The sequence below is a fragment of the Diaporthe amygdali genome (genome assembly GCF_026229845.1).
Source record: "Diaporthe amygdali strain CAA958 chromosome Unknown NODE_57_length_265687_cov_63_683457, whole genome shotgun sequence".
NCBI lineage: Eukaryota > Fungi > Ascomycota > Sordariomycetes > Diaporthales > Diaporthaceae > Diaporthe > Diaporthe amygdali.
In genome coordinates, this window is record NW_026517077.1 from 1 (window position 1) to 14260 (window position 14260).

The 14260-nt window shown below is 47.2% G+C and overlaps 5 protein-coding genes across 5 annotated transcripts; 2 read left to right on the plus strand and 3 right to left on the minus strand.

Annotated features, from left to right (window-relative positions):
- Positions 1 to 796: 796 nt before the first annotated feature.
- J7T55_009416 (uncharacterized protein) lies at positions 797 to 2022 on the minus strand (the record flags this gene model as incomplete). Its single annotated transcript, XM_053135594.1, has 3 exons — positions 797 to 1218; positions 1279 to 1657; positions 1711 to 2022. The coding sequence occupies 3 exons, from the start codon at positions 2020 to 2022 to the stop codon at positions 797 to 799; spliced, it is 1113 nt and encodes a 370-aa protein (XP_052986676.1).
- A 3314-nt stretch (positions 2023 to 5336) lies between these two features.
- On the plus strand, positions 5337 to 7931 carry J7T55_009417 (uncharacterized protein; the record flags this gene model as incomplete). The annotated part of the gene is made up of 5 exons (XM_053135595.1): positions 5337 to 5864; positions 5978 to 6728; positions 6793 to 7309; positions 7369 to 7531; positions 7782 to 7931. The coding sequence occupies 5 exons, from the start codon at positions 5337 to 5339 to the stop codon at positions 7929 to 7931; spliced, it is 2109 nt and encodes a 702-aa protein (XP_052986677.1).
- A 1223-nt stretch (positions 7932 to 9154) lies between these two features.
- On the minus strand, positions 9155 to 10503 carry J7T55_009418 (uncharacterized protein; the record flags this gene model as incomplete). Its single annotated transcript, XM_053135596.1, has 3 exons — positions 9155 to 9396; positions 9474 to 9947; positions 10008 to 10503. 3 exons carry the CDS (start codon positions 10501 to 10503, stop codon positions 9155 to 9157), a joined length of 1212 nt encoding a protein of 403 aa, XP_052986678.1.
- A 520-nt stretch (positions 10504 to 11023) lies between these two features.
- On the plus strand, positions 11024 to 12133 carry J7T55_009419 (uncharacterized protein; the record flags this gene model as incomplete). The annotated part of the gene is made up of 3 exons (XM_053135597.1): positions 11024 to 11132; positions 11199 to 11482; positions 11549 to 12133. The coding sequence occupies 3 exons, from the start codon at positions 11024 to 11026 to the stop codon at positions 12131 to 12133; spliced, it is 978 nt and encodes a 325-aa protein (XP_052986679.1).
- A 562-nt stretch (positions 12134 to 12695) lies between these two features.
- Positions 12696 to 14161, minus strand: J7T55_009420 (uncharacterized protein; the record flags this gene model as incomplete). The annotated part of the gene is made up of 3 exons (XM_053135598.1): positions 12696 to 13583; positions 13645 to 14071; positions 14136 to 14161. The coding sequence occupies 3 exons, from the start codon at positions 14159 to 14161 to the stop codon at positions 12696 to 12698; spliced, it is 1341 nt and encodes a 446-aa protein (XP_052986680.1).
- Positions 14162 to 14260: the final 99 nt, after the last annotated feature.

Genomic DNA, 14260 nt, shown 5'->3' on the forward strand with positions numbered 1-14260 from the left:
TAACCCTAACCCTAACCCTAACCCTAACCCTAACCCTAACCCTAACCCTAACCCTAACCCTAACCCTAACCCTAAATGTAAACTATAATAATATTAATTTAACTTTTAACTATATATTTATATAAGGAAAATTAATTCTAATAACAGAATTAAGCTTTTTTTATACGATGCTTTTAAATAAGATTATTTATATTAATTTTAGCTTATAGGAACGTTTATAATAGCAATTCCCTTAATTTAATAGTATATTCCCCTTAGTTTTTATTAGTATTGTTTTATCTTATATAGTGTTTTTAATAGAGTAATTTTACTTTTATTATAGCAGCTTAGATAAGGTTTAAGTTTTCTTATAAAAAGAAATTTTTATTTAAATTTTTTAAATTATTATTATTTATATTATAAAATTTTATTAATTATTTTAATTAAACTTTATTAAATTTTAATTTTAATAAAAATTTAAAAAAAATATATATATAATATAATTATATAATTTTTAAAAACTTATTTATAAAAATATTATATTATTTTAATATATATTATATAATAATTTTTAATTTTAATTATTTTTTTATATATATAATTTATTTTTTAATATAAGTTTAAATAAAAAAATTAAATTAAATTTTATTTTATTAGCTTTTTTAATAATATTAAATTTATTAAATTATTTTAATAAAAAAAATATAAAATTTAAAAAATATTAATAAAGCTATTATAATATATTTAATAAAAATTTAATAAAATAAATTTATTAAATTATTTTTATTTTATAATTACTAAGTTATTTAGTAAGTTATTAATAATAATAGCAGGAAGATAAAAGCTCTTCTCTTCGACCAATAGCTGGGTCCCCCGTTGTGATCTTGACCCTAGCCTTCTCGACGTCTCCTAGCAGAGCCTTGTAACAGTTAAACTTATCTTTGTTAGCCACAGGTTCCAGGAAGGAGGTTTCGTCTACTCCAACTTGAAGAGTTTCCACGTGCTTCACTAACGCAGCCAAAAACTCGCTATAGACAGATTCGTGGACGTAAACACGCTTGATAGCCGTATATATCTGGCTAGAGTTGTAGAACGCGAACAGGGCGACCTTGGCCGCCGTGGCTACAGGATCGACGTCGGCCCATATAATAGCAGGATCATTACCACCTAGCTCGAGTGTCACTCGCTTGAGGGTCGCACTGCATGACCTGGCAATAACCTTTCCAACCGGACCAGAACCTATGATTGCCGTCTCAGTACTCGCGCAGTTCGTTCTGCATCCGTGGGTAAGAACCATACCTGTGAAGCTAACCATATCCACGTCGGGATGGGCTGTAAAGTGAGGGCCAAGGTCGTTGTCTCCGCTCAGAGCTTGAAAGACGCCAGGAGGGAAGAAGCGCGATCCAAGCTCGACAAGCTTCATGCAGCAATATGGCGCGAACGGGGACGGCTTCAGTATGAAGGCATTTCCGGTCAGCAAGGCGGGGCCGATCTTTGCACACGCGAGGAAGACAGGATAGTTCCAAGGGACAATGCCAACAACGACACCAAGAGGCTTGTAGTGGGTGGTAATCTTGCGTTCAGGTGTGTCCTCAAGGACCTCTTCAGGAAGAGACAAGCTGCAGGAGCCTTTGAGGAAAGCCAAGCCGGTAGCAAGCTCATGTCGAGCCCACAGGAGCTGGTTCAGGAGGTTAGAAGAGGGAGTTAGCATACAAAGAGGTGACCACTGACCGGTTTCCCTTGCTCCTTGTTGAGCATCTGGACGAAATCCTCCTCGTGCGACTCTAAAGCCTCGATGAAGCTCTCGAGAGCCTTTTCCCGCTCGTCCCAGGGGACTTCAGCCCATTGCTTTGCTGCCCTCTGGGCTGCTGCCACTGCCTTGTCAACGTCTTCTGCGGCACTCAGAGGCAGTGACGGATTTTGTGCCAGAGTGGAGGGGCTGATGGTGTACCGCATCTTGGTTGTGCCTACGAGTTTTCCATCGATGACATTGTGAAAGGTTGTGAAGTCCAAAGGAGTGCTGTTGGAAGTATTGAGGGCCATGGCTGTTGTTTCGACAGGGAGTTGAAGATAGCTTAGAATTGACTCCAGTGTTGGCGATTAAAGGCTCAAGAGTAAGGTCTAGGAGTCTGCAATGCTGGACGACATGGTCTCCTAAAATCCAAAGGCCAAGTTCTCTCGAAGGCTGTACTCGGCTGTGCATCCCAACAGACATCGGGATGCGGGGGTTGCGAAGCTACCAACAGTAGGCACGGGAGAACAGGCTGCCTGACGCAGTGAGTAAGGGGGCAGAAGAGCATGCAATGTAATGGCGCGCATCACGCCCTGGTTGAGTAGCGCCAGGGATCAATTGAACAGGGTATACTGAATAGTATTGGTCACACCAAACCAACTGGCATTAGCGTCATGCGGGTATAACCAACACAAGGCTGTGTGATACACGAACTGCGTCCTGCCATTTGGGAGATGGTGGCAAGTACGGCATATGCATATACGACTGAATGATCAATTAATCCACAAATCCTTCGCAGATCCGGTGAACAGTTGGTGACAGAAGCGGCCGGCTCCTCCAACCATTCCCGTGGGATGTATCCTTTTATGTGCTTGGTAGGATCGCTTCAGATGGTTGGCACAGTCAAGACAAAGGTTGATGAGACTGGGCACTAAGTAGATATGTCTCAACTTTGTCTCTTGGCCGCCGTGTCACCTCGGGTCAGACTCCCGAAAGGCCTCTCTGTCCGGCGTTTGCCAAGGAGCATGATCATGATAAGTCAGACAGACGACAGTCGCAGCAACCTCAACTGCACAGATTTCAAGACTGTGCAATGACGGATGATCTATTTACGCCATGGAAATGGCAAGTTAGTACAGTTGCCCATCCCAGGGTACCTCTGTCGAAGACCTTAGACCACGGCTGATCATTCTTACAAATTACCTACTAGGATAAATGTGATGCAATGCTGAAGTCAATTGACTTGTGCATGTGAAGTGTTCTCTGCTCATATTAATCCCAAATGCTCTCATCCCATCTAGATATCCCTAATTGGCCCAAACGGGCATCAGGAACAGTGCAAACATCCATAAAGGGAAGAACTTCCAGGTTAGAGTGTCTCCTTTCCGCGTCCTGTCTCGAAGCATATTCCCTGCCATCAAGGCCCCCAAGATGCCCGAAAACCCTCCTTTCATCCAGCATACGCCCCAACATGAAGCGGCTATGCATGTCCGGCCAATGACACCCAACCCGGCAAGCAGTCTGGCGTTCATATGCCCTACTATGTTTAACAGAGTCTCCCTTCCAGCCGCCCTGTCTCCCTCCTTGTCTCTTAGATCCTGGGCATTGCTAGCCGTGGTGATGGCTCCCATAATCATGAGCACCCAGATTGCTGCATCTCTCTTTCGAGACAGTATCGAACGCCCCGTGATGACCTCAAAAGGCCCGGCAAAATAACAGCCAATGCCCATCCCGTTGATCAGGTTCTTAATCGGAGGGTTCGAAGCTGTACCTCAGTGGTCGTACCAATATAATAGACAAATTATCGAGATGCATGGTACCAGCCCACCAACTCAATAGGAGACAAGCAGCACCGTTGGACGCATGCAGTAGAAAACGCGGGTCTCGTCAGCCGATGTAAGACGACCAGACGGCAGCGCCCTCCAGGGCTTATTCACCATCCCCTCATTGATCGACGCTTCACTTCTTTGGTTGCTCATGTTGAATACCAGAATATTTGTCCGAAACCAGAGCGGCATGTTCATTATGGACGCTGATATGACGGCCAAAGGTTGGTCAGGTCCCATCAAGAATCACGAGGCAATAAAAGCGCTAAATGTATCGAATGAGAGGCTTGGAAATATATCCTTTATGATGTTTCTGCAGATAAAAAAAAATAGAAGATATAATTGTGATATCTAGGAGACATGAGCCCCTGAAGAAGATCGGGACTGAAGAAATGCTATGAAATAGAGGCTGATCCCGTCCTCCAAAGTCTCCTCTCGATAAGATGATAACTGATTTATCTTGTGAAAATTGAACAGCGTCGATGTGAGAATGGAGTTGAGATTATTGCAAAGAAGCTGCTCTTGAGCTGGGTTGCATCGGGTTTGAAATGTCCCTGAGCTGCAATATGCAACGCCGCCTGCATACTCGAATTCTTTGTGAGAGAACTTTCAAGGTATCATACCAGACAATGGTGTATGCGACGCGGTAGCATCGACGGCCTCTTTCAATAAATCTATACGCCTGACCGACCCGGCAAGACCACTAGCATGATCAAGCCTAATGTGGCAGAAAATGATGTTTTATGAGTACACCGTCATTTGTGTGCCTCTCCTTTGAGGACGGAATGGATGCCCAGGCTGAGTGTCTGCCTCTGCGGCGCTAACGATTTGTTGGCCAAAGCTGGTAGCCAGGAACAAGAGTTAAAATACATAAATACGTGGTATCAGTAATGCACTCTGCGATCCTAGGGACAGGCCAACTTGCAGCACGAAAGTCGATGATACCCTCAAAACTATGCTTAGCGTCAGACTTAAACCTAAAGCCGCAGTTTATTTGTTACAACAATGGTGCCCTGTTAAGTAAAAGAGAGTTCAAGGTATACAACGTGGATAATATATATAATATAAATACCTTTCGGCATCATCATAGCGAGAAGAAGACGTACGGCGGGGTGCTTGTTCGGATCTGCCGAGATTTGAAGAATGATGCAATCGATTTTAGCTTTCGGGGAAACTTGTCTCAATTCATTTCCATCACACTCGCACCAATGGATCATGAACGATGCCTACCTGAGGTAGAGAGTCGTCATGAGATCCATATCTCTGCATCCGCAAGCTCCACCTCTTGCTTTGATATTTATGATTGAACTCATGATGCAAGGCTTCTTCTTGCTACCTGTCCTGTCATTTTAGTTTCTTCCCCTACTTGTCTTCATGGCGTCGGACCTGCGATTTCGGACAACAGACCAATAAGGTTTGATGGGTTCGCGAGCATGTTGACTCACTAGTCGTGCGAAATTGCCTTTAATACAACTTTTCAACATCCCGAATGGCAGTGTGACCAGTGGTTATAACGTTGCTTTGATGTATATTTGATTGAAATGGTAAGAACAGTCTTAAACCTATCTAGATACATAAATGATGTTGCAACTATTGATCTTACTGCAGTTGGGATTCCTTAACTTTATGGAAGTGCCTTTGTGCAAAGACAACAAAACTTATATAGAAAGTTTCCCCACTTGCTTTGACTGGGACTTGAAAGATGGATTCAGAAAAAAAACGGAAATCTAAAGACTGATTTCAAACAATTTCAATCTCTTAACAAGGCATCATATCATACTCTATATGTACAGAACACTATGAAGTTCTCTTACAGCCTTAAACTCTTCTGGACGGGCTTATCAAGCCTCGGCCTTGTTATAGGCAGCCCTCTTCATAACAATCTGGTTTTCCCTCGTCAGATCAGTACATCGGAGCTACTTCCAGATTACGACTACATTATAGTGGGAGGGGGAACAGCGGGGCTCACCGTTGCAGATCGCCTCACCGAGGATCCTACCATCAACGTCTTAGTTCTTGAAGCCGGTGGCTGGGGAAATCAGACCATGATACTGGCAGTCCATATCCCTGCCGACGAAAATTTGGATGCGAACTACGACGCTTTTTGGCCCAATGTAACATCTCTACCACAGGCTAGGTTGAATGGACGAGTTAATCATCTCAGAATTGGAATGGCTGTCGGAGGGAGTTCGGCTGTGAATGGCATGTATGCAATGCGTGGGTCTGCAGAGGACTATGATCGTTGGGGTGCATTGTTCGGAACTCAGGCAGCTCACAGCGGTCCAGCCGACTGGACGTGGGAGGGAATTTTGCCGTACTTCAAAAAGGTAAGTTCCATGATTCAACTTGGTTGAAAAGAAACGGTCGGGCGCCATATGACGATGAGATGCAAAAGGCCCGCAGAAGTCTACGTTAAGCTGACTCCATTTTCCTATATTAGGCTCTGCGCTTTAACCCACCCATTCCTGCGCTTGTCGAGGAATTCGATAGTCTCCGGTTTGATGCCTCTTACTGGGGCAATACTTCTGGAGTCAACGTCGGATGGCCTACTTTTTACTGGCCTAGTATTCCTAAATTCATGCAAGCATATGGAGAAGTCAAGGGTGTCGAGTTCCCTCCAGACAGCGGTGCCGGACAGCCAGGAGTATATTGGTTCCCTTCACTGGTTGATCCGAGACTCGTACAGCGTTCCTATGCGCGGACAGGTCATTACAGCAACGTTAATGAAACACGGCCAAACTATCATTTGCTGATTAACACACGTGCACGGAGAGTGTTGTTGGACCACACTCGGACTGCCACTGGGGTCGAGTTCCCAGCAGAGAATGGTCGCCTCATCACTATCAATGCAGGAGAGGTGGTGATCTCGGCGGGGGCCATTCACACACCTCAGTTCTTGCAGCGGAGTGGCATCGGCCCTCACAAGGTCTTGCAGGCTGCCGGTATCGAAACTCTTGTTGACCTACCTGGGGTTGGTCAGAACTTTCATGACCATAGCGGATTGATACCGATGAAGATAGAACGTACGAATCCCTCGGTGTCTTTTGAAAAGTACATCCCTACCGCTCTCATGGAAACTGACTGCACAATAGTCCCAGGATTGAAGGATATTCACCCAAACAAGGGTGACCTCGCGAATAACTCCGACTTCGAAACCTATGCCGAGACATTATGGGCAGCCAACAGAACTGGTGAGTTGTACCTGTATAATTAGGGCTGACATTCCTCTTTACACAAGCTGACAAGCCGACCAAGGCCCCTATTCAATTGCAGCACCACAGATCGCCGGCTGGCTGCCATTGACCGTCACTATGCCCGACCAGGTTGATGCATTGGCAAGAAGACTGGAGCAGCAAGATTTCGCCAGCCTGTTGGCACCCAATGCACACCCAACCGTCATAGCTGGATATAAAGCACAGATGAAGCTGTTGGCGGTTCAGATGCGCTCTAGTGGCACGTCCTGGACGCGCGCTCAGATTCAAGCGGATTGGGGAATACAGGGGCCAGTGCTAATGCAGTCTTTCCAGCGTGGCTCTATCAACATCAAAGTTACTGACCCGTGGAACGCAGAGCCTATGATTGATTATAATGCTCTCAGCAATCCCGTCGAGGAGGAAGTCTTTCTCAACCTGATAAAATTCATCCGCTACTTGAATTACAACACATCCCTAAACACGCTTTCTCCACACGAAGTCGTTCCTGGAACCAACGTAACTTCGGAGGCAGATCTTAGGGCCTTCTTGCGCGCGACACTGTCCCCGAGCGACCTCCAGTGAGCTTCCAAGGCTGATCACTTTGTTTGACATGAAACATTAGCTAACCTCCTAACAGTCCTGTAGGCTCATGCTCTATGTTGCCCCTAGAACTTGGCGGCTGTGTCGACCAGACACTACGAGTGTATGGAGTCAAGAGTCTTAGAGTTGTGGACGGCAGTGTTATACCAATGGTCCCAAGTGCCAATACTTGCCAACCTATCTACGCCGTGGCTGAGAAAGTAAGTAGGCCTACTGTATCTCTATCTTTGTTTCACATTAAACCGTGCGCAATTTTTTTTTTTTTTGCACATGGGTATTAAGAGTGCTTTCTTCCTCCCTCTAGGCTGCCGATATTATCAAAAGCGGGATCTAACACAGATTGATTCTGTTCGAGGGGGATCTAGAAACAATGCTGGCATATCTAGACAATCTGGAAATTTGAATGTCTTGCACTGCTTCGTATTGGTGACTTCGGATTCCAACTGACAGTTACCCGCCGCACCGAGTAAAACAGTGAAGCTATCGCGATCGTCTCCCATGAGATTGCATGCCAACGCTTTTCGCCCCTCTCATGTCGCGTATGTTGATCAATGCGCCGCGGTCAATCAGCTCGGTTACCAGATCGCGGCTGCTGTCTGAGCTTTAACCCGAATGCATAATGGTCTCATGCTGCGCCATATGGCCTTGACCATCCTGTCTGTTCACGTCGGCGCCAGTGCGGAGGAGCTCCATGATCACTTTCCGATCGCCGAGTTGTAGGGTAAAATGAAGCGTCGTATACCGGGAACTGTTCTGAATATTATTTGATGCGCCCTGATACAGGTGTCTGGTGCTAATCTGTTGGTATTCATCCTGCAAAGCTGTGCTTTATTTGGATGGAGGGGTCCGGCGACGGAGGCCGTCCAAAGCAAAGTGCTAATTGTCGGTCTCCTCTCCGTCTCCGTCACATGCGGTATCCGCCCAACACAATCACCATCATCTAGCGGAAGTTGAAAGCATAGACGCTATTTCCGCCCCTCGCGGCATGTCAGGTTCTCCACTGGCCAATTCGGTCCGTACGCAAGCCACGGAATGCTGGGTATGGGGTATTAGGCATTGTGTTACAGCATGTCTTCTGTGACTCGAATCTCGGTTGGTTCCTAATGCGACAGTCTTCTAATGCAAGAGTCCTAGAAAACGGTTCCTGGGCACTTAGGATCCAGAAAGGAATGTTATAGGCACAATGAGTGGTGATATGTACGTGGACCAAACATCTTTTCCTAGAAAGTCTTTACTCAGGCAGCAAGTTGGCACTGATGGATATTTTGACACCCAAACCAAAATTATGGAATCGACATTTGAATGCTACCGTTCTTGCTGCTACACGGATGCGTTCGACTAGTCTTAGCCACCCAAAGTGCATCTCTCAGCCACACCTCTCAGCTCACACCAGAGCTGATTTGACAATTGTTTGGGCAAACTCCATCCGCATATCCTCGGTCACACCAGACATGTCGCACAGATCTTTATCCGATAGTAAGTCAGATTGGGGGACCCAACTTCCATGAATGCCGTTGCGTAGCCGGAATGGAAGTTCGATGATGGAGATTGGCCCTGCCTTCACATCTTTCGCATCGAGAATGAGAATGCAGGAAAGCTTGACGTCGCGCCTGTTCGCGATGGTAATTAAGTAACCATCACCCTCAGGTGCTGTAGGTCAAAACGCTTATTAGCACCGGATGACTAATGCTCAAGTTATTGCTTGAGTGAAACCTACCTTCAGGGGATCTCGGGATGAAGGCAACTTCGTGGAGGGCTGTATGTTCGCCAGCAGACCAAAAAGTATGCTCCCCCGTATTAATATCTGCAACTGCGATAGTGTTTTAAGTCCCCCCAACAGGGCTGTGCGTGGCGTTCGGATCGTGGATGCACAGGAAGAGTGCGTTGTACTTTTTGGTGAGAAATCTCTCATCAATCTTGGGCATCTCGCCATCAAGAGTCACCAACTCGGTGGGCTCAACGCGGGGATCAGTTGCATTGGGATCGAACTTCCAGCGAACATAGTGGCTCTCTGGACGTCCGTCGTTCTTAGGCTTACCGCTGGGGTGCGTGAAGGGGTCCTCCCCTCGGGGTTCGAAGAACCAAAACTTGCACACAGTTAGACAAAGACTATTTACTTCCTCTTTCATGCCCCTCTTCGACTTGCCTTGTTGTGATAGGTAAGTGGAGCGTCCAGGTAGACACATCCATCGTCACCCTCAAAAGCGTTTCCCGTGTGGCCGTAGAAGGCATTTTCGTACTTATACCATCGCACGTCCTCCGGCTTGGGGTTGCGTCGTGGCAGAATACCAAACGTCAGGGGCTTATCCTCAGACCAAGCGAAGTGCTTGGAACCTTTCTGTAAGAGCTCGATTGGTTGAGTCTCGAGCGGAATGAGAACAAAAACAACCCAATTTTTGGTTGCTGCCATATCATGCATCATTCCCACGTACGGGGTCTTGATCCAGCATTCCTCCAGTTTTTTGCCCTCTTTGTTAAAGAGATAATAGGCAACGTCATTCGTAGCGTCTCCCTTTGCCTCGTAGCCCATAGTGATCAGCTCACCATTCTCAGGATCGATCTTGGGATGCGCAGTAAACGTTGGGGCTGAGTACTGGCCTCTAAAGTCGTAAAGCCCTGTATAGCATTTGTTAGACGATTATGATAATACTAGGAGATGGAAAAAAGTTGACTTACCCCTTGTTTGGAGAGAGTTCGGATCCATTGCGTAGGGCCTTGAGTCCTCTTTCAGCGCCAGGAGTTGATTCTCGAAATAGATGATGTGCGTGTTCGCTGTTGAGTGAACCTCGTGTTTGACTCGGGCATCATCGGTATAACGGTTGCGATACTTGCCAAAAACCGACTGTCTAGCAGTCCTCTCGATGAGGAACTTCGCAGTTCGGACATACTTCTGCTTGAAATTGGTATGGCTATCTTTGATTTGTATCGCGTCGATGGCACCATCGCCGTTGATGAAAACATCGTCTTCATACAAAGGAGCCCATGACCAGTCAGGCATACAGCGATAATAGGTTCCATCGATTTCCTTGGGGATATTCCCCCGTACAATGCAGTTGTAGACCTCAGCTTCGAAGCGGCAGGGCGCTTCTGCTCCCTGAAAGAAGGGGCCGTCAGGGAAATCCACCTCGGCTTGTGCTTTGAGGTCTTGGTGGGCCTTTGCCATTCCGTCCATGTCGGCGGCTGATCTGGATGTACTTCTAATAAAAAGAGGTATGAACTTATGGTAGCCAGTAACGTAGACTGATTTGATTGAGCCCACAACGATATGGAGTCTATGCATTTGGCACATCTATTGCAATCTTAAATATCTTGGGCAAGCATTCAAGCACCATCGCCAATTGGTACACGACACACGGTGACCGCCCTAGCCCATTTCCACATAGACGGGGAAGCGCGGAGACCGCCCCTAGGTGCTTCGTCGGTTTCAGTTACACCCGAAAGACAGCTCAGAGATGTCATTTCTTGCACCGCCGAGTGGTCACGACACGGCGACCGCGCTGCTCTGTTTCCTTGTGGAGAGTATCAGTACGGAAATAGCCCCCCGTTCATCCCAAATTTAACATTTCCGAAGGTTCTCTCTTGCCAACTGATCGTGTGGAAACCCAGAACAATCTACCACAAGCCGCAATCGATTTTCTTTTTACCATCATTTTAATGTTAATTTTGAAGTTCCGTTTCTTTCTGGTTTCACCATGTTCAAGAAAGACTACTTTTTCAAGGAGGTGGGCGACATTCGTATTGGGGCTACTGCATATTGGAAGACCGTGGAAGACGAGACGTGCCACCATAAATATGGAATCGGTACGTACTGTAACGAAAACCAATCAATGCAAATGCTTAAGGTCAGGCTTAATTAAATTCTTTAAGCTCTCGGATTTCATGGAGGAGCCTTTGTTATCGGCTCCAGACACCTCATCGCAAAGGTCGAGATCGAGTATCTCTGCGACAAAGGCTATATCGTGGTGTCAGCGGACTATCGCTTGTGTCCACAGGTCGCCGTGTGCGACATCATACGAGACGCCATCGATGCCTTCTCGTGGTGCAAATCGGATCTCCCTACCAAACTCCTTCACGATGCCGGTATTGAAGTGGATGCAGGGAGGATTGTGGCATTTGGCCAATCTGCCGGCGGTCTCCTGGCCCTACACTTGGTATGAGGATGGTTCCGAATGATCTTTTCAGATCCAACAGGACATGGACTGAAAGTTATCCACCAGGGCACCCTCCGAGAGCCACCGAGAGCCATACTGGACTTTTACGGCGTCAAGTATCTTGCTGATGAGTTTTGGCACAGTCCGCTGCCCTCACTCGCAGGAATTCCCCCTTTCGAAAAGAACTTGCTGGACAAGATTTACGAAGAACCCGTTCTGACGACGACTTTGACATCCTTGGAAATCATGGCCGCGTCATCAGCAAGGATGGAGAATCAGCCTAAACAAAGAGGCCTCCCTCCACCAGATCTGTCTATTCCTCGCAACGCCTGGCTTTTCACGGCTCTCAAGGATGGAACGCAAATCAAAGCAGTTGTAAAGGACGACGCTTTTGAGGACGTTGAACCAACTATGGCTTTCAGTCCTTGGTTCCCTCCAACGGTCATCATACACGGCGGCGCGGATTCCATGGTACCATGCAGGCTCAGCGAGAAAGCATTCAAGGAATTGGATCAGCACGGCATTGAGACACTCCTTTTGGTGCTCCCCGATCAAGATCACGGTTTTGATGCCGGGCTATCTTCAGACGATGCAAAGTGGCAACAGGTCCGCAGGGCGCTGGATTTTCTTGTCTTGAATGGGGACAAATAATGACATGACTTGTATTCGAGGTTGTTTACACGTAGCTTGGATTGTTTGAAGATTGGGTGCTCTTGCCTTGACCTTTGCTTGCCACTGAACGTGCTTCGTCGTAAAATTATGGACATATTTGGCGAGCAATACAGAGTTTCTTGACAACCAGTGTAGATATTGTGGAAATTAGAAGGGTTAGCGAACTATACAGTACCCCCTTATATACGCTCCAGATACCCTCTGAGGGGCTTTTGACCTTTTCTTCTCGAGACTATTAAGATTACACTTATTCCACAGATACCAAATACAAAAATTTTGACCTTCTGCGAGCGGTCGGGAGGAGTCAATCGACCTCTGAGCAGATCAATGGCATTGTAACACGTCAAATCAGAAGCGTGTTTAATGCTGACGTTTACTTTCCCCGCTGTAGACCAAATTCACAAAGAAGCAACTTATCACAAAAAGACGCGGAAAACAAATACCGAGGCTTCTTTCATTCGATTTAATATCTACATATCTACATACGGAGTAGTGTAGACATAATCATTGATGGGTGCAGCTGGGACCTGCGGTATCTTGCTCAGTCGATTTTGAGTAAGACTGTCTTCTTCTCGAGGAACGCATCTAAGCTCTCTCTGGTGCCTTCACGGCCAATTCCGCTTCCTTTGTATCCTTCGAACGGCATATCGAAACCTGTCACTGGAGAAGTACAGTTGACTCCCACTGTACCCGACTCAAAGCCTACAGCAAATCGCAAGGCCCGGCCAATGTCCCTGTTATAAACAGCAGCATATAGCCCGTACTCGCTCGCATTTGCCTTTTCCAAGGCTTCCTCCTCCGTGTCAAACGTTTCAATATGGACAGCCGGGCCAAAAGTTTCTTCGGACAGGATACTGGCGCCTTCAGCAGTGTTGGTGAATATGGTGGGCCGAATTATCTTGGTCTGTGGCTCGAATTCGCCCCCCATCAGGAGCTGGCCGCTTCTCTTACCCATCTCCAGGTATTGTGCGACAGTGTCTACTTGGGCAGCATCTGCCAAAGGACCGTGGTTGACTGCGGGATCCAATGGGTCACCCACTCGAACATTTCCGAAGGACTTCTCGAAAGCCTTGATGTAAGTCTGGGCAATGGACCTCTGAACGTAGATCCTGGAATTCGCCATGCAAACTTGACCACTGTTCCACTGAATACTGTGAGCAGTTGCGGGAACGGCTTTATCCAGGTCTGCGTCTTCGAAGATAACCGCCGGAGACTTGCCTCCCAATTCGAAGATGACATTTTTCATGTTCGACTTGGCGGCGGCTTCCTGGATCAAACGACCCGTTCGCGTAGAGCCCGTAAGGGACAGGCCCCGAACATCCATGTACGAGGCCAGAGCCGCTCCACTGATGTGGCCGTGTCTAGAGAGAATATTCACTACCCCAGGAGGAAAGCCAGCTCGCATGATGTATTCGGCCATTTTGACTGACTGAGGTGCAATCGTCAGCCATAGAGCGTCAAGATGAGTGGTGGATGCCAGGGAAACCTACATTTAGCGGCGCTTTTTCGCTACTCTTCAAGACAACCGCGTTGCCCGCCGCGAGCGCCGGGCCGACCTTTCCAGAGAGGGCGACAAGGGGAACGTTCCAAGGGATTATCGCAGCGACGACACCAAAAGCCTGTCGCAATGTGACTTTCAACATCCCAGGCGTATTGAGACTTGACTGGCCCAGGATCGTGTAGCCGGCTTCAGCATAGTAGTCAAATCGCTCCGCTGCTATCAGATGATCGCCATAGCCACTAATTGGCCTGCCCATGGACTGCCAGTGGGCTTCGAGGCATGCTAGTTCAGCCCCATTCTCTCGCAGGAGGGCAGCGAGTTTCTTCAAATATTCCCCTCGCTTCCTTGGAGACAGCTTTGCCCACCCTGGCTGTGCTGCCTTGGCGGCGCTCACCGCGGCGTCGGTATCTTCAACACTGGCTTCAGCAACTGTGATGGATGGTTAGACAGGAAGAGACTAGCGTGGGATTCCATCTTTACCGTTCGCTACTACTTGACGAGTCCATGGCGATTTGAGTGGGAAAGTCTATTTCCCAGATGCGTCCACAAGCTAGAGCTTTCAAATAAGTAATCAACGCCTTAAGTGGAAATCGCAGAAGCCTAAC